The sequence below is a fragment of the Homalodisca vitripennis genome, chromosome 6, assembly GCF_021130785.1.
Source record: "Homalodisca vitripennis isolate AUS2020 chromosome 6, UT_GWSS_2.1, whole genome shotgun sequence".
Taxonomy (NCBI): Eukaryota; Metazoa; Arthropoda; class Insecta; order Hemiptera; family Cicadellidae; genus Homalodisca; species Homalodisca vitripennis.
Window position 1 is genome coordinate 158,054,710 of NC_060212.1, and position 20,699 is coordinate 158,075,408.

General features: G+C 33.7%; 1 protein-coding gene across 1 annotated transcript in view; it reads right to left on the reverse strand.

The window, feature by feature from the left end:
- The window catches only part of LOC124365071 (centromere/kinetochore protein zw10 homolog), a 47,007-nt gene that overhangs the window by 21,681 nt on the left and 4,627 nt on the right, over window positions 1-20,699 (reverse strand). The window contains exons 3-5 of the mRNA XM_046820995.1: window positions 15,638-16,439; window positions 4,004-4,149; window positions 598-689 (exon numbers count right to left, since the gene is read on the reverse strand). Coding sequence (XP_046676951.1) covers window positions 598-689; window positions 4,004-4,149; window positions 15,638-16,439 — 1,040 coding nt within the window. The remainder of the gene's footprint in view (window positions 1-597; window positions 690-4,003; window positions 4,150-15,637; window positions 16,440-20,699) is intronic.

Sequence of the window (20,699 nt, forward strand, 5' to 3'; positions counted from 1 at the left end):
TATCAGATTCGGAATCATCTGACGATGCCAAAAGTGAAAGTGAGGGACGTATTACGGACATAAAAAGGTATAAAAAGTAAATATTCAATCAGTTGACAAATAACTCACTATTTGGGGAAATTGTCAGGAATTACAAAACTGCCTACAACATTTTTGTTTATAGAGGTAAGTTTATGAAATTTTATGTGCATGTTTACAATTATTTAAGGAACCTAGAAATAATAATAGTTTATATAATGTCAATGCAATTTTTTTCAGTTATAACAGCTAAAAGTTAACTTTTGTAAACATTTTTGCAAAATTTTTTTTATAAGTGAAAAAAGGTATTAAAAATAAGGTAATTACAAATATATATTTTTTTACAATATAGAATTTTATGAGAAATAAAACAAAACCAAAATTATAACTCTATCTGTTAAAATAAAAAAGTTAAATTTTTTTTACAAAACCTTTACAAAATTGATAAAAAGGGCTCCGAGGTTTTCGCCAGTACTAGTTCAATAGAGGCCCGAGTTTTTGGTAGTGACCAAAAATTTTACTCTCGAGTGCAAAGGGTTAATTATAATTAGATCCTTACTACATTTTTTTATTTCTCACCTGATTTGACAAGAAGGAAACTGGAATGTGTGAGGGCTGACCTCAGTAAGGTGAATAGTAGTCTCCAGCTCTTCAGGTACATTGCTGCTTACCTAGAAAAAAGTTAAGTCATTCAGTTGTTTTACGTTAACAGTTATAAATAACCCTGGAATTAATATGAGTTGATATTACTTGGCAAATGCTCACTGTATTTCTGTGAATTACAAACTCATTCTCTAAACGAATATGATAATCCAAATACATACATTCTTTGTTAAAAGTTTGTTGACGATTAAGTTGGTGATGGATGGTTTGAAAGGATAATACAAGTTCGGATATGTGCCATAGTTATATGTTACAAAATGTATACAATTATGTTTCGAGGATTTAAAACTCTATCCTCTTTTTCAAGTGTAAAAACTTAATACATAAACATGTACTTATACCCTACAGTGTGCAGTAGGTTATCACAGTGATACCTGGGTTCATTTCTCTTATCTCTCCTACAAGCCATTGTAGAGTATCGGCAGTTCATTGCCACCTGTTGTAGGTTTTAAGTACATGTTCAAGTATTAAGTTTTTAACAACTGAGGAAGAGGGTAAATCTCAATCCTCTAAACATGGTGTAATACATTTTGTAATTTAACAATGTTACTTGTCGGAACTCCTATTATTCTTTCAAATACAATAAATTGTTTTGGTGAGGAAGCTAAACGACAAGAAAAGGGAAAAATATTTCAGTTTAGCAATTCTTTTTATTTTTAAGAAAGCATTAGTATATTAGTATATAGAGCAGTGGTTGGAAAAATGTTTTATAGACTTTAAATGTTACATACATTAAGCTTCGATTCTATATAAGCATTTAGTTTGATGATGGTACGTGTCTTCCATGGGGTTAGCAAAGTCCAACTGTCTGAATGATTTGCACTATATGCAAGAAATTTTACGTATTTTGTCATCACTTAAAAAGACTAACAAAATTATCTTTCTTTCTGTTTATCTACCACAGTATATCTTAGGCTAACGAATTGAAACAGAAACATTTTTTTCACATAACACCATGTACAGTAAGTAATTAATTACCTTAGGCTAAATACTTAGGTTAAATTAAAATGTAAATAAATTAATATAAATTGTATAAATAAGACATATAGGATGAAATTCGAACATAAAACATTGAACATTAAGCATTAGTATAAATAAAATATAACTCGTATAAATTTAATAACATAATTTATAGTAATAAGATTTAAACACAAAATATTAAACACTAAGCATTATATCTAAAAATAGACAGCAAAACAGAAAACATCTACAACACAACATGAAAAAAGATACACAATTTAAATAATTACTAAAAACTTATTGCTTTTCAGTCAAGATTTCATTTACACTGTAGAAACACTTTTCAAGCAAATAGCCCTTCACTTTATTCTTAAAAACCTCCAAACAATTCTCTAATTTGACATAAATGATGCAAATGAATTTCTCAATACTCAGGCAATTTCTCAAAGGCTTGCGTTTTGTGTAAAGGATAAATAAGAGTACTATTGTGTCTGGTGGAATAATTATGTATATTTAGAATGAATTGAAATTTGCTAGGTTTTTTTTTTATCATAATGAGTGTCTGGTATATATAAATTGATGGATGAATAAGCAATTTCAAGTCTAAAACTGGACTTGAAGGATGGGTCATACTAAATACGGTTTATTTTACGGATTTTTTTAAAATTATGAAAAGCTTGTTTACTTCAACTGAATCACCCCAGAATTCAATGCCATACGTTAGGTAGGAATATGCATAGAAAACTGTTAACAGTGTTTTTGTATCTACTTTTGAAGACAGAAAAGAAATCAGATAATATGCCTTATTAAGCTTATTCAATAACGAAAGAATATGCTGTCTCCAATTAAGACTCCATCAATGTGAACTCCTAAATAATGCATTACGTTAAATTTTGCATCAAGGAAGATGCCAGATTTAGAACTATTGCTATAATTAGGGTGAAAAATGACTGAGTTTTTCCAGTGTTGAGTAAAAGACCATTTGCTTTGAAACAATTATTCATTTGGAAGAAATCCTGAGAAATAAGCCTGTTCAATGTGATTTTTGTCATGATTAGAAATGAGAGCAGTAGTATCATCGACATAGTTTTTTATATTCACTAGGAAATCATTGATATAAATAAAAAATAATAGTGGTCCCAAGATAGAGCTCTGGGGTACCCCTAAACTAATTGTTTCATATTTCTTAGAAGAAATCCCGTTCTCAAGAGTCACATTTTGTCTGCGGCCAGTGAGATGTGATTTTAGCCATCCCAATGCACCATCTCGGACACCGTAAAAATGCAATTTTTTTTAACAATATTCTATGTTGGACACACTCGAACACCTTTGAAAGATCACAGAACATCTACGGTCACTGTTTCTTGTTTTACAATATTCAAAGCAGTTTTACTTTTATTTGCTGAGTTTCTGATTTTTAAACTATTGTGGTTAATTTTTGCAGTACTAACACACTTTTTATAAATGCGTTTATAATTTGCAACATAAGCTTTGAAAATAGCATCGCTAGAGTTTTTACATTGCATGCGCAGTTCCCTCTTCCTAGCCGCTGACACTCGCAAACCAGCTGTGACCCATCCTTTGTCAACTGATGGCAAATTTCTTTTGGGAGGAAAAGTTGAAAGCGTGATCAAAACTATATATAAACATTTGCAAGGATATCTTATATATCTCGTTGGGATTGTTATTTTGAATATCATAGACAGCATGCCAGTTTTCATTTGAAAGATATGATGTAAATTATAAAATATTTTCTTGGGAATTATTCCTTTCTTGGATATAAAGTTATAAGCCGTGTTACATGTTAGGGTCGTTTTATAATTTATAAGAACTAGAAGCAGAGAAGAATGATCAGAAAAAAACCTGTATCGAGGGTGAATGCATTACATAGATGCGGATCGAAGCTGGTTAGAATGTTGTCAATACAGGTACTAGAATGTTTCATTACTCCAGTTGATTTATCAAAATTTAAAAATAAATAACATGAACTTAGTGTATTAAGTAAATCAGCTTTATAATTTACTTTGTTTGAGCATGTTAAAATTAAAGTCACCTACAACAAGAAACTTGGCTTTAAGATCCTTTTTTCTACAAAATTCCATTAAAATACAAAATTGATTGAAATAGAACTTAATGCCATCCTTGTTATTGGGATGTTTATTGATCAACCACAAACAATGATATGAGAAACTTATATAGTAGCCTATTCCAGTGTTTAGTTTTAGTGCGTAAGTATTATTTTATCACAGTTTTGTAACAAATGGTGAAAATTGTAGTTGTTAACATTATATTGTTAATGAAATCCTAAACATTAGAAACATGAAATAGGGTTAGAAGTTCTAAAATCTAATCCTTCACTCACCGGACCGACTTGTTTGATGTCATGAATATCCTTTTTCATGATGTTACGAGCAGCTGCAAGGTATGCCTCACAAGTTTTTATGGCGAACAACTCCTCTACATTGGTCGAATACTCAGCAATAGATTTATCATCTTCACTGATGAAGCCTAGAAACCAGCACAAAATAAAATTATTGAAAGTAATATGTTTTCTTATTACATGACGATTTTAAGTAATTACAGCAACAGTTTCGAGCTGCAGTAGTAATGCAAACATACACCCAAGTGGATACAACCCCTCCAGTTACTCACTATATGTCTTTCCAAGCTTAACTTTTCCCTGTGAGGTTAAGGAACTAATAATATAGCAGTAAAACATTAAGACCTGATTCAAATTATTGCAAGAGAACTATAATAGCAGAATGTATCAAATACAGTCATATTAAGTAACACAAGTGTACTACTTTGGAATATAACATCAGCAGGCCTGCCTTGGGATGAAATGCACCACTGTTATCACTGGCTAGTAACTTTACCACTCCAAACCTTATATTTTATTAACCTAAGTATAAATGTACAATAATGGCAGAAACATAATTTTGTTAGATTCGACTGTTTATAACAAACAAAAGAATCATTTTAAAATGTCCATATTGAAAATACGAGGGGGTACCCAAAAGTAACCGGAATTGTATTGCTGGCAGCCGGCAGCGTGTAGTACACATTCCTGCCGCTAGGCGTGTGTCGCGCAACCCATTGCGAGCTCAGTGACCCCAGTTCCGTTGTCCTAGTGCATTCTGTTCGTTCGTAGTGACTGTTTTCGCTAACCCTGTTTTGTTCTTGTTTCGTTTTTTGTCATGGCAAGTTTAAGTGAACAACGTGCAGCTGTGAAATTTTGTTTTTTACTTGGTAAAAATGCTGCAGAAACTATTTTAATGTTGAATACAGCTTACAAACATGATGCTATGGGGAAAACTCAGGTCTACGAGTGGTTCGCTCGATTTAAAAATGGCGACATGTCGATTGAAGACAAACCTCGTTCTGGACGTCCATCAACCTCTCGAACGGACGAAAATGTTGAGAAAATTCGTGAACTTGTGCTCACCGACCGTCGACAGACAATTGAGGAACTATCAGAGAGTAGTGGGTTAACTTGGAGCTCGGTTCAGCAAATTTTAACAGGAGATTTAGGACTGAAAAGGGTTGCTGCCAAATTTGTTCCTCGACTTCTGACTGACCATCAAAAGGCACATCGAGTTGAAACTTGCCGCCTTCTGAAAGAACATCTCGAAAATGATCCCGATTTTCTGGAAAAGGTAATTACTGGTGATGAGTCATGGTGCTATGGTTATGACCCAGAAACGAAGCAACAGTCAAGCCAATGGAAGTCGCCTTCTTCACCTTACTCGCCTGACCTCGCTCCATGCGACTTTTTTTTATTTCCACACATGAAAAGAGGCTTGAAAGGTCAACGATTTGACAGCGTTAAAGAGGTTAAGAAAAAAAAAACGAAGCTCGAGCTTGCAGCCATTTCTAAAGATGACTACAAAAAATGTTTTGATCAATGGAAATACCGTTTGGACAAGTGTATTAGTTGTAATGGAGATTATTTTGAAGGAGATAAGGTCGTATTGTAAAAAATTTGATAATATATAATTTTTATAAAATAATTCCGGTTTTTTTTTGGGTACCCCCTCGTATCATATTAATTTTGAAGGAAACAGGATTTTCCCAGACATTTATCATGATTCAGTGATATGTCGATTAGTGATGTGTGCAGTTATTTATTAAGTGCATGCTTTAGAGCTAGTGAAGTTGACACACAAAATGGTGGTTGTGATTCCTGACTCACATGTGTTACAACACTCTGGTATGATTTGTTTATTTTAACCTAGTTTGTATTTATGTGTTAGGTTGGTTATTTACGTGAAGAAGAGATCAGATCGCAGATCTCGAAACGTAGAGTTACTGATTTTTTGTATCACTGAACGAAGGCGAATGTCCGGAAAAAAAACTGTTTCCTTCACAATTCTTCCATTGTCAAAAACAAACTTCAAACAAAGCATATTGTTTTTGAAATAAAATGATATTACCAACATAAAGAGTTACACTAACAAAGCCCATTAAGCATTAATTACAATGAATAAAACCATGTCTATTTACAAGTGGCCAAGCACCCATAAATACAAAATTTGTTTTGCTCTACAATGAGTGACATCATAACATGAGTAGAACAAGCATTAACTTCTAGAGGTATCTGGCACAGCTCTTCTCTACTGAGCCCTGTCATTGACTTTCATATCTAGTTCATAAAAGGATTAACGATCATTCAAAATTAGCTGAAGGAGTAACCTGGCTCCTTCCTTCTATCACAGTAACTTGTGAAAAATATATCTAAGTATGTATGTATAGCCTATATATATATATATATATATATATATATATATATATATCACAACAGATTCCACCTTCAAAAGATCACGGAAAAATATATATATATATATTATATAAAGCGTATAAATGTAATCAAATGAAAAATCCATGAATCTGACTTAGAGATTGGCTTAAAAAAATTGCCTTGAAGAATGCCATTGCATTGGTTATAATCTCTAGTGTCCTGAAAATCACTTTTCATTTCCTTTATGTGTATACAATTAATAATCTCCAAGTATCAGATGCAACAATACAATATACAATCTGTCCGCAAAATCGGAGGTGTCAGAACATGGTGTTTCCTACCATATTGTTAAAAAGTTATCATAGACAACATTCTTTATTTGCTATTTCATTAAGAAATACAGTGGTGTCAAAAAGTTGTAATCTTGCTTTACAATTTTTTGTTTATTATAATTTTGTGTCTTTTTTTATAAAGACTCAAAGTACTCCTTCATTGAGTATATGGGGCGCTCGAATAGGCAGTTCTGTAATTTATTTTTCAATTTGTTTCTTCTCTTGTCCTTGAGGTTTTGTGACAGTGCATTGATGGTTTTGCGCCTGAAGTAGGAAGGTTTTTTTGCTAAATTGTATTGTGTAATGAATAGGAGGACTACTTACTTGATACTTGATGTCTTCGTCTTTGACTGATATAAAACCAGATAGACTGTGTCAATTTTGTTTAAAAACTGTTTGCAATTTGTTCAGAACAATTTTGTCAAGTATTTAAAACTATATACACTATTTACAAAGGTTTATGGTGGCAGGACTAGAACAGTGGGTCATCTTCAAGTTCCTTGAGTGCATAGATAGGTCTACTTGTAAGTCTGGACCATATGGCTTCCTTGAACTTAATAGTGTTCATATTTCTGATGCTTTCCGGTAGGCTGTTGTATAGTTTGACCGCTGCTATTGGAAAACTGTTCAACGATTTTGAAAGTCTACATTTTAGGGTGTTTAGGCCTTTTGCATGGCGGGTGTTGTAGCCATGGACATCTTGTCTTCTCCCAAACAGTGATTCATTCTCCTTTATGTATATAAGCGAGTTCATTACATATTGGCCTTGAAACCGTTAATACCCTGAGGCGTTTGAAAATAGACCTACAATGCTCCAGATGGTCTGAAGATGTAATGATGCGTAGCGCCTTCTTTTGGAGAACAAGTATTCTGCTGCATGCTGATGCATGGCCCCAAAGCAGAATACCACAGGCTAGGTGGCTGTGAAAAAGTGCGTGGTACACCGTTACCAGGCACCGCTCTGGTACCCCACGTTTCTCAGTTTACTCAGCAAGAAGATAACCCTGGAGAGTTTTTGTGCAGACTTTGTCTATGTGGCAATTCCAATTTAACTTCGGGTTCCAGCCAGAAACCGAGTAAGTAATTTAACGGCCTCATCACAGTCCTCTATGACATCTCCATATTTTAGAGTACAGAATATCAGTTGTGTTTTTTTCTTCGTTTAATTTTTAGTTTGATTGTGGTGAACCACCTCTTGGCATCTGCTAACAAGTCCTCGGCTTCCTGAAGCACGGAGTGTATCAGCTTTCCTCTGGACAGGAGCGTAGTGTCTCATCTGCAAACAGCACTGCCCTGCCTCCCAGTCTTAAATCATTCACAAGAATTAAGAAGAGCAAAGGTCCCAGGATGGAACCTTGTGGCACTCCATGCCTGACTTCTCTACTTCCTGAAGTAGCCCCACCAAGCGATACCCTCTGTTGTCTATTTTCGAGATAGCTGGAAATAGTTTTGTGAACTGTTCCTTCGATCCCATAGGAATTAGCTTGCTAAGTAGTATCTTATGCGGCACACAATCGAATGCTCGGCTCAGATCACAGAGCGCAAGAGCCATTGATTCGCCAGCCTCGAAAGCTTCCATTATCTTTGATGCTATGGATAATAAGGCAGTGGTTGTAGAACGTCCACTTCTGAAGCCATGTTGGGTATTGCTGAGCAGATTGTTGGACTCAAAAAAAATCAACCAACTGTTTTTTCATTATTGACTCCATGACCTTAGACAACCACTGGCAGAATTGAAACTGGCCTCTAATTCACCAGTTCCTCAGGATTTCCTTTCTTGTAGATGGGGACTGTGCGTGCAATCTTCAAAGCATCTGGAAAGATACCTCGACTAAGACACTTGTTTATTACTACTGATAGAGGGTTTGCTACTTCATGGATCACCGCTTTCAAAACAAAAGCAAGGAACACCATAGATATCCGGGCTTCTAGAGTTCTTTAGCCTATTTACTATTTTTATAATATCTAGTGGCCGCACCTCTAACCAGTGGTCTAATATAGGCTTAGGCCTATTCGCAATATACAGAGGGTTAAAGTCCATCTCTGGAAGGTTTGTCACTATCTCTTCAACAGCCTCTATGAAGAAATTGTTTATGTTGTCGGGACTTTCTGAGCAGGAAGCATATGGCTTCTTAGGTCTGTGTGAGTTTATAATATCCCAGGCCGCTTTACAACATGTTGGAGGATGACCTGATAGTGTGGACGTTGAAGGCCTTATTAGCTTCTGTTTACTTCCAGTCTGTACTGTTTATTTGTTTTTACAATATAATGCATAATTACTCATCACGGTATTTTGGTGAGACTGCTGATTTATAATGATCATTTAGAAAAAGTACTAAGTTTTTAAGCCTGCTCAAAAACTACTATAGTCAGTTGCTCTCCTAGTGTAGTAGGGATGTGTATGCCTTCATGCTCAGGTCCAGCTGCTTGGTGGTGTAAATGACAACTGCAAGTATGTAAAGTGATGTCACTGTTATAAGCTTAAGTAATTTGATGGCTTCTCTGCAGCTATCTTTGGGGCCTAGGCCACAAGTGTTCTAACAGCTTTTTTCTGGAGAACCAAGATTTTGTTACGGTTGGCCTCATATGTTTCACCCCAAGAAATTAACTCATATCTAATATGAGATTCTACATTGCATAGTAAGCTGTCTTTGCTAGTTTCAGGCCTCCTATCCACATCATTCTTCTAACGAAGAATATACCAGATGAGAATTTTTTTGGTCAATGCGTTAATATGATCTGCCCAAGAAAGGTTAGCATCAATTATCAGCCCCAGAAGTTTTGATTGTTTTCTGTTGTAATATCGGGAATAATTGGTATTTGTTCATGTCTTCTACTAAAATCTATATATAGTGTGGTTTTTTATGGATTTATAGCCAAGTCATTTTGAAAGCAGTATTAGAGTGCTTTGCCTGTTGAAGATAAAATGTTTGCTACTAATCCATGTGATGTGTTATATGCAAACAGAAGAGTTGTATCGTCTGCATACATTATAGTATTGTCATCATTGATAAAAGTGGAATAATCATTTTTGAAAAGACAAAATAAAAAAGGGCCAAGCAATGTGCCTTGTGGCACTCAGTCAAATTTACATATTATCACTCTCATGATGTACTAGAAGTAATATATCACCCCTAACCCCCCCCCCCCTACCTTTGAATGTTAAAACTAATTAAAAAATTATGAATATTAATTCCTACAAGAATAAAATTAAAATGTTACAAGCCTAAACAAAAAGTAAACTTTGAGAAGATTTGTTTGATATTGGTTAGTAGACATAATAATTAGATTTATATCTTCATATGACCAAAAACTATTCATTTTAGACAGGTTATCGGTTACAGGAATCCCTGATTTTATGTCTGGTACCCTACCTATATGATTTTATCTAGGCTACATCTTACCTCTCACTGAATAAAAGGGTGAACAATAAGCAGTAAATTATTGATAATGTCACACCTAGAATGAGATAGAATACACATTATGAATCATACAATTCACGTTTTATATCTGCTAGTGTAGTTTTAAATTTACATGTTAATTACATATAATGTATTCCAGATTTATAAATGGATATATTCCAATATTTTTTATTACATGAGCTAAAACTAAGGAGTACAAATTTAACAGCTACAAAAAAAATGTACAGTCACGTGCATTAAGAACTAAAAAAATATGAGTTTGCCACATAAAACTGTAAAAATACCAAAACATCATACAAACGATAACAAAACAAAATTTAAAGTTTGAGCCAGGGTTAAGCTTCCAGCTGAGGAAAATTTGTACACACTTTCTATCATATGTCCAGACTATGATGACTGAGATACTCAGAGAGGCTGTAGGAGCAGTTTTGGAGAAGAAATTCAGCAGCAGGCTTTCTGAACCTTCTGACACGACTCGTGTTCTAGTTGGTCTGGGCAATTATTATGAGTTTTTAAACAAATATAGTGTGGAGATTTTACAAAAATGTGGTTCTGTGGATAGGATATTGCAAGATGTTAGTATTTCTGGTTGATAAAGATGGTGATTCCCTTAAAAAAATCTATAGTAGTGTGATTTGAGTTTTTTAATTGTTGCTTACAGGTTTCCCCTGATTCTAAACCACAAAGAAGTCTAATAACTCTCTTCTGCATTTTGTAGATCCTCAGTGCTTCCATAGAATTTCCTCAAAAAATGATGCCATACGAGATGAGTGAATGGAAGTACGCAAAGTGAACTTGTCTCATGACTGAGCAATCAAGAGATGGAGATGAAGATAAAGTCAGCAATGTAAAATAAGTTTTACTGAGGCGTGGGAATAAAGAATTGACCTGCTGATGCCAAGAAAGAGTAGAGTCAATTTTAAGACCAATGAATTTGGTAGAAACTAACATGTTGAAATGAGGAGGCTAATATGACAAATCACATTGTGGGCTTGTACTGTACTTTAGATGGTAATATTTTTTTTTTAAGGCTTCGGTTTCAGACCACATACATCGCAACAAGTATTCAGTCAGTCAAGGGTTTCAGTCAGCATCCATGACAGATGAACCTTATTAGGTTATTAGGGTTAAAACCTTCAATGTAGGTTATCAATCTGCATACATCATCAGAACCTGCACCTTGGATGTTAAATTAGGAAGATCATTTCAGTAGAAGAAGAACAGAAGAGGACCCAGTATTGAGCCCTGAGGAACACCTGAAATCATTTTGTGATAGCCACTCTCCCCCCATGGATTCACCACTACTTTCTGTTCTCTGTTTGTCAAAAAGGAGGTCAGCCAGCCAAGTGCGGTCCTATCTACTCCATAATATCTCAGCTTCTCAACAAGGATCTCAATGCTGACTGAGTCAAGCGCCTTGGATGGGTTACAGAAGGCCCCGACAGTGAACTGCAACCCATCCACAGCACCCACAACAAGATCCAAAAATTCAACAATTGCATCAGCTGTGCTTTTGCCCTTGTGAAAACCAAATTGAAACTGTGACAATAGTTCTTATGTGTTAAAGAAAGTCGAAAAATCTGTAAAAACAATTTTCTCAAAAACGTTTCAAAATACTGACAGCAGAGAGATGGATCTTAGATTATCCAAGATGTATATGTTGTTCTTTTTTTGAACGGCTTTAATAATTGAGAACTTACGGAGATCTAGAAAAATACTTTACTGAAGTGAGCTATTTATAAGTGAAGTTAAAGGCTTATTTAATATATGGGAAAGTTTTTAAGCAGATAGTTTTTAGGTTCCAGCAGTTTTTTAGGTTCAGGAGATCTTATTACTTATAGAACCTCTCTCTTTCTCTGATGTCAGTTGAAAACTTGTCAATGTGTTATCTATCTTAAGGCTATTTGTAATTAGTTTTAAGGCATCTGTAGAACATGGTTTGAGATTTAAGATACTAGTGATATTACAAAAGTATTCATTCAGAATATTGGTAATGTCTTTTTTGCTTGAAATGACAACTTAATTTACAAAAATTTTCTCAACCTATACTTTATATTCCTTCCTTTCACTCATCCTTACCACAACCTCCCAAACAGTTTTTACTTTATTTTTTGAAATATAACCATTATTACTTCTAGACTTTTTGCTTTTACACACTTTTTAAAGATGGCTTTCTATTTTTTAACATAAGAAATAAAATCTTGCTCTTTGCACCACTTACTCCTCTTATGTAGCTCCCCCTTTCACTCTCTTGAAATGCAGATAGCATTAGTCATTCAACTTTTAGGGCCTTTCTGAGGAAGTTGTGCCTTGCAACTCATGAGGGGGGAAAGCTGGGAAGACGACATTCATCTAAACAGTGGTCATAACTTTTATAACTTGTGACCCAGTCTCAAGTTATAAAGTTGTATAAGGGCGGTGACCCAGTCCCCCATCCTGAAAACTAAATACGTCAACACAATGGCAAGATGGTCTGAAAGACCAGTTTCAAGAGTACTACATGAATGGGGCGGTATATTGGTAAAAATATTGTCCAAGCAGGTTTTAAAATACACAATGATACAGATTGGAGTGTGGAAATTAGGATGCAGCAGACAGTATCTACTCATTAAATCAATAAACTGAACTTTTATGTCGTCTTCAATCAGGATGTTGATATTGAAATTAACAGCTAGACATATTTTTGCATTATTAAATTTCTTGAATGCTCTGCTGAGATCTAAGATAGAAAAAATGTATATAAAGTAGCTTTGTCATTCTTAGGTAGCCTATAGATACATATTACAAAAAAAGGCTGAATACTCTTAATACAAACAGCAGTATACTCAACCACCCTCTCAATTTAGATATCACTAAAAATTTTCACTGGCTCTGCAGGCTCCCGCTCCCCCACCACAACAAAAACCCCACCTCTAATGAGCTTTTTGTGTGGGAAACATGAAAGTATTTTGTAATTTACAATGTTATTTAAAAGAAAATAATTGGAATCCCTGAACCAGTGTTCAGTTAAGCATATTGAATAAGGTTTGTTCTTCAGAATTTCTAAGAAAACATTGAAGTGATGACATTTTTATAATTTTTGTTGTTGTGTCAAACCCTGAATATTAAAATGTAAAACGGTTTTACATGATGAGTGAGTAGGGTCCGCGTCCCTGCCGGAGCTCAGGTAGCTACAAAGGTCAAATCAACAGATGGGAGTCAGTGATCTCTAAACAAAACTTGTTCACTGTTGCTGGGAGATCAATGAAGAGGTCCGCTTGCTCACTGATGATCTATATCTATTGAAGGTAGGGTAGATGACTGCTGGTCTTGAATCATTGGTGATGATTTAGTCCCAGCACTGTTACTCAACACTATATACCCAGTCTACCCAAGTGGAGGCCATTGCGGGTATAGTGAGCCCTTTTTACGTGTCATTAATATACAAATGAAATATTAATAATCTGTGTTCAGCTGGTATGAATAAAGCTGATGTAAACTAGCATATATTGTTTGTTGATTTTACTGTTCTCTTTGAAATGTATAGAACAAGAGGAGAAGCTTGCTGATGAAACAGAAGAGAAGAAGCAATTACGCTTAGATAAAAATAAAATGTGCTTACTAAAGGATCAAAACAGGAAGGCGAAGCACGATTACATGCCTAACAAAAGTGAAAAATAACAGCACACTCACAAGAAACTCTACTTTAACAAAGCAGGAATTGATAAATAAATTTCCTATACTACGTGTTTCCTCCTCAATTCCTCTTAGATGCTTAGGCACAACTTATGTAGTTGCTCATTATTTTGAGTGGTTGTACCCAAAGTTTGAAGAATTAAATGGGAGGATGGGTCATTTCAATTGACATGACAGTTTTCATCAAACTGACATATGATTTGGTATGAAATGATACTACTGAACGCCCTTACCATAGCATGATATTACTGACCAGGGCAGCTGGGAGTGGTGGCCATCAAAGTATTAAAAAGTAACTTCTGGCTTGCTCTTCGGATAAATTTGTCCACAAGCATGACTGGTGATGTGGACAGTTTGTTAATTGTCTATTGGCTCTCTTAACTGCCATATACACAGTTCTAACTTTCCTGTTGCATTTGTATTTCCCATCCACCTTAACTGTAAAAATGCAGCCTATTGTTTACAATTAAGAACTGAATTTCTTATAAGTGTCAGTACATTAATATTTTTTATATGCTTACAACAATTAAATAGCATATTATAATTTCACTTATCAGACAGCCTCAATGCTACTTTCTTATAGTAAATTTATCAAATCAGCGATTGATACATGTAAAAGATGAGCAGGTTATTGCATTAACTTATGATTAACAATAATATTCAATTGTCTAATTACTACCCTCAATGTAAAATGTTGACAAATATCAAGAAAACTATACATAAAAAAGATAAAACCAAATTATTCCCATTTACATACTATTTATTTATGGTCTACATTCAATAGAACCATAATGACATCATTAAGCAACAAACATTCTTAATTGTGAATTCCATTTATAACTTTTTATATCAACTAAGTTGTTGTCTCTCTGAAAAAGTACAACGTACAAAAAAAAAAAAAAAAAAAAAAAAAAAAAAAAAAAAAAAAACGTGGTGTATTGTATTAAAAATACACAATTACATTAATTAAAGTCAACTTTTAAAGTTAGTTTTAAACCAAATAGGAGTTATACAGCTGGTTAATATAGTGTATACAAAAAAATGGTGAAATTTATTTCTGTAACAGAAGGATGCCCTTCGAGAGATTTAAAGGAATTCATTTAAAACTATTTATATAATGTTTTCTTGCAGACGTTATGGCAATGTTAATCTAGTAAGAGTGATTTCTATGTTATAAATGTTAAAGAAAACTACTAAATAGTTTTTAGTCTCTGCCATTAGAGTCTGTCATTTATTTAGTCTGGTTATCTATATCTACCTTTCTATGTCTTATATTACAATCATCATGGATATTATCATATTTATTTAGTATACAACTTTAAAACACATAAATACAAGATAACATTTCGATATAAAAAAAATAGGTTTACATTGATTCAGGGTATTTTATTTACAAATACTTCTGACAATTCTCTTCTTAACACCAAAAATTACATACATTCTGAAACAATTGCCATTACAGTTATACCACTTCTAAAAGTTTGAAAACATATAAAATACGTTGTTGTAATACAATTCTGAGTCAGTTTAATGAGGCACTGTAACAGATATACACAGATAACACTGTTCTCAAACTTTGGTGTTTTACCCATGGTCTCCGGTTTTTAATGGTTTGAGAACATTATATACAGCTCTTGTTACAAATACTTTTCTTATTATGCGCATTAAATTGTTACTAGAACAGTTCCACATTTAAATTGCTTTAAAGAGTTTTACATGTGAGATAATTCCATAGCAGGTTTATCACTGTATGGTATTGTATATGTAAAGCTTATAGACAATTTTTTGATTAAACTATTTGAGAGAATGAGCTATTTTTATATGCTTACCTATATCTTTCAGGAACACTTCAAAAGCTGTGATATCTTCTACTAGTACTTTATAGGCTTCTAACTCATCACGTTTTTTAGGCACTGTTAAAGAAAGGCAATTCTTTATTAAGTAGCTAATAAATTCAGCACTAATCTGCTTGTTCAACTCAGAAATGAAACTCGTTTCATCATCAACTTTGAGATTTAATTGCAAACTTAAAAAGTTTAACACAATAGTTAGATTATTGAGCACATCAATACAAGGAGGTGCTCTTCCACTCAGATCTATTCTTAACGCTAAAGTAGACTTGTCCTTGAAATCCACTCGGGTAACTTTAGATATAATCGGGCACAACACATCGCGAAATAACCGTCCACCAAATTTATTCATTTCCATTGACAACAAATCGTAATAAAATAAGGCCTCCAATAGTTCTTGCTTGTCAACATTAGTCGCTAAAGAGAGCGTCACAATCCTACAGTTTTCAATAATGGTTTCGTCCCAACTTACGCTCTGCAACCACAGTTTAACTGTATTGAATGAGTGTTTGGATCGTTCAAACACTAGCTCTTTCTTGATTCCTTCAAATATGTCAAGGCACTCTAAACCAAAAGTGTTATCTCTTATCAGATCTTCTTCCACGGTTTTCAACTGTTGAGCCGTCTCAAGAATTTTCCCACTGTTAACATTCTGCGACATGTCCAAGGCTGTATGAATTTTAAGCAATTGTTTCACCATATTGCAAGATAATGTCGCCTCTTTCAACGTTACTGACAAATTTTCCAATTCGTCCGTAGACGCTGCCAGCTCACATTTCATCTGAAAAATAAATTACTATCAAAGAATTGAAGATGTCATTGGCATTGTCCATATTTCTGTTTGTTTGTTTGCTATTTCAAGTGAAAAGTCAACAAAATGCAAATTATGAGCTACCAATTTGTTTATGTACTTCATAAGATTTGTTATGAAGTGAAAGAGAAGCAAATATAAGACATAGAACTTTTCTTCAAAAACTATACTAGTACGAACCAGTTTGGCTACCAATATTACAAATAAAAACATAAAGAAACTATAACAATAAAACAACTTCTGGTAACAAGCATTTAACATAAAATATGATTTTGAGATTAAGAGTTAACCCTCCAACTGTCGGTCGGTGATTTTCACGCCGACTCGGTCGTTTCTGTAGTGTCACCGGTGATATTTTCGCCGACCGACATGTACTGGCTTTATAGGTTTTATAAATCCAAATGCCGTTCAAAGACACATAAATGATATATCATTGCAAAGCTAATGAAATAGGCAATCGTTTTGTATACCTTTGAATTCCTAATGTCTGTTTCCAGACAGTATCGATACAACCAATTGACGTGATGTTTTCTCGCAGTTGAAATACGTCAAGTGTTCGCAAGATTGTGAACGAGCGGTGTTGTTGTTTCTCGTGGCGATATTTGGTATGTTTTATTGCGCTAGTATTGTTGTTTTTACTGTGTTAGAGTAACAATGGGTGAGCTTTGTCGGTCAAGTGACATTAGGGAAATTCCTGCGGACAAAAATCTTAGTGAATTGACCGAAACGGAAAAGGAAGATAACTTCTGGCTTCAAATAATGAAGACATTGATTTAAATTTGGTTGATTTGAACGAATTAACTGATTTTTCATCAAGTTTTTTAACAGTAAAAAGTGTAATTTCAACCAACACAGGCTACTATGTACTAACAAAATATAAGTAAAATAAATAATTGTGTGAGCATGCATATTCTTATTTTGTCGTTGCTAGGTAACCGCTTGCATAATAAGAGCATAGTAATTCCTTTTTTTAGTATATCATTATAAAGTTATATATTTTTGTATTCACAATGAAATTACAGATTTTATAGCTATCTCATTTTTTTAGAAAGATATCAATTAAATTATGTTATATACACTGAAAGTAAAAAACACTAAATGAAAAACAAAAAATAAAAAAGTTTTGACCTTTTTTTAAAAATAAAAAAAACATTTTTTTTATTTTAAAATGCATTTAAAATTGTTCTACAGATATTTCCAAACAAAATGATATATTTAACAACATATTTACCATAATTATTGAATTTTTTATGAATTTTTATAAATTCCCCTGCAAAACGACCAAATATAGGCGACACTGTGGAAAATATGATAGACAGTTGGAGGGTTAAAACATAAGGCCGAAGACATCTGCTCTTTATCCCAACCAACTTTTCTTCTTTAGTTTCAGGTATGTGCCATGATGACATAAGAAGCTACTGATATTTCTCCTGTACTCCACATTCTCTGGATATTACAGCATATACATATGGGGAGCATCTAAAATCAGTGCGTTCTCAAGCATTCACAAAAACTGCTTAATATGCTGGTAGAATCTCACATTAGATGTGATCTAATAGCTCTGAAAACTCGAAAAGGGTGCTTACACTACAAAAAAAGACTATATTATTATATATATATATAATAATAAACCTTTTTAAGACTTTTTAAATTGTTTTATTTTCATACAATGTACATTTAAAATTCTGGGAATTCATCTTCAGGTACTAAGGTTAAGTTAAATTATGAAAATAAATAATTAAAACAAATTGTCATATGTTTTAACTACCTTAGTGGCTAAATTTGTTGTATTTAAATTAAGTGCATAAATTACTGTCCTTAATGTTCATGTAATAAAGAAATTTGGATTAGATTTTCTGTGTGTCCCAGAGTGAGCCTTTTTGTACAGCGACACGGTTGCTGTTAATGTTAATTTGCACTGGCTTTACAGGTATATGCTGGAGATATATATATACAAGGTGTTTGAAAAGTCTGGGTACGGCTTAATATTTTACAAACCGTAGCAGATAACATCTATAAACTTTGCACAGTGTCATATGGCTATGTAAACTATTTTTCCTTGCTATTACCATGACATGCCAACCATGGGGGGACGGCCCACAGAGGAAAATATGGAAATCTTAAATTAAAGCATGGGTCGAGTGATACCTCATTTGAAAGAGCTCACTTAGTAGAGTTGAATGCCGCAAACCGCATCTCAAAAGGTTTATCCAATCAGAAATGGCGGGTTGTTTTAGGTACACATTGTGAAGTACATTATGCGCTGCCATTTCTGACTGGATCGTCGTATTCTGATGCGGTAGGCAGCGTTTCACTCTGATTTCACTGATAAGTATTTATAAAAAATAACACAAAAAAATGTAATTCAAAAATTAAGTGGTAAGTTAACTATTTCACCAACAATGAATAATGGTAGAACTTAATTAATTCATAAACATAAAGACGACTAATTCATTTAAGTTTTATTTTTTGTGTTATAAATTTATGACATAATTTGCTAATTAAAAAAAGTCAGTGAAAACACATCAGTTAGTAGAGTTTTAGGTTGTTTTAGGTACACATTGTGAAGTACATTCATTATGCGCTGCCATTTCTGACTGGATCGTCGTATTCTGATGCGGTAGGCGGCGTTTCACTCTACTAACTGATGTGTTTTCACTGACTTTTTTTAATTAGCAAATTATGTCATAAATTTATAACACAAAAAATAAAACTTAAATGAATTAGTCGTCTTTATGTTTATGAATTAATTAAGTTCTACCATTATTCATCGTTGGTGAAATAGTTAACTTACCACTTAATTTTTGAATTACATTTTTTTGTTATTTTTTATAAATACTTATCAGTGAAATCAGAGTGAAACGCTGCCTACCGCATCAGAATACGACGATCCAGTCAGAAATGGCAGCGCATAATGTACTTCACAATGTGTACCTAAAACAACCCGCCATTTCTGATTGGATAAACCTTTTGAGATGCGGTTTGCGGCATTCAACTCTACTAAGTGAGCTCTTTCAAATGAGGTATCACTCGACCCATGCTTTAATTTAAGATTTCCATGTTTTCCTCTGTGGGCCGTCCCCCCATGGTTGGCATGTCATGGTAATAGCAAGGAAAAATAGTTTACATAGCCATATGACACTGTGCAAAGTTTATAGATGTTATCTGCTATGGTTTGTAAAATATTAAGCCGTACCCAGACTTTTCAAACACCCTGTATATATATATATATATATATATATATATATACACCTGTATACCAACCACCTGCTGGGTATATTTGATGTAAAATTTGTTCCGATACCAAGTTAGAATTTGTCAATTTCATTGTTATAGTTTGATTTATTTTTGAATTTTTTGTGGTTCCTTAACTTTGTTTTAAGGTTTGTTTGACACCTCAAGAAGAGAATATTATTACATAAAGCATTACTATAAAACATTTATCGCGGGAATACCTAAAACACGCCAAAGTTTTGAGTTGCCCCACTGCAGAGTCCACTAATAAAACATTTCCAATTTTATGTCTGGCAATGGCCGAGAGTCAGCGGAAGCAGATGACAAGAAGCACAACACAAAGCTGACACGCCTTTCTTTCTCCGGGGGAAGTCATTGTTACAGGTTTTTGGGACTGCAGATGGGGCTCATTAATTTTCTCTTTGAACTGTGTACAATCAATGCTGTGAGCTACTGTCAACTAAATGATGCCATGGAAGTGACTTATCTCATAAAAAGGTGAGACATGCCTATTCAAAGGTAGACATGTCACCCTTGAAAACGGCATGTGGAAAAAGGCTAATGCTTTGGTCACACTACAAACTTTTATCTAATGTATGAGCCTAAACCTGTATTTGTATTGTGTATTTTGATGTCCTAAATATAAATTTGTTGTCAGAAGACACAAATTCACTGTGTATTTACCCGAAGTGATAATAATTTACCAGTTGTAAATAAACATCATGCAGAGTTTTTAGTATTTGGAATGGATAATATAGTGCCGTGTACAAAAGGATAACTTTAAAATAAGCTAGAATACATGCTCTTAATTTTAAACTTGTACCTATTTAGTATTTTCAGAACAATATCTATATGAACTGCTACTTAATGAAATCAACCTATTTACTTACTCCAATACAGTTAAAACATTGTTCTTAAAATGTATATTACTTATAAATTAAATTCATTCACTTTGTGGTTGTTGTATTTTAAATGCTAAAACAACCAGCAAATCTG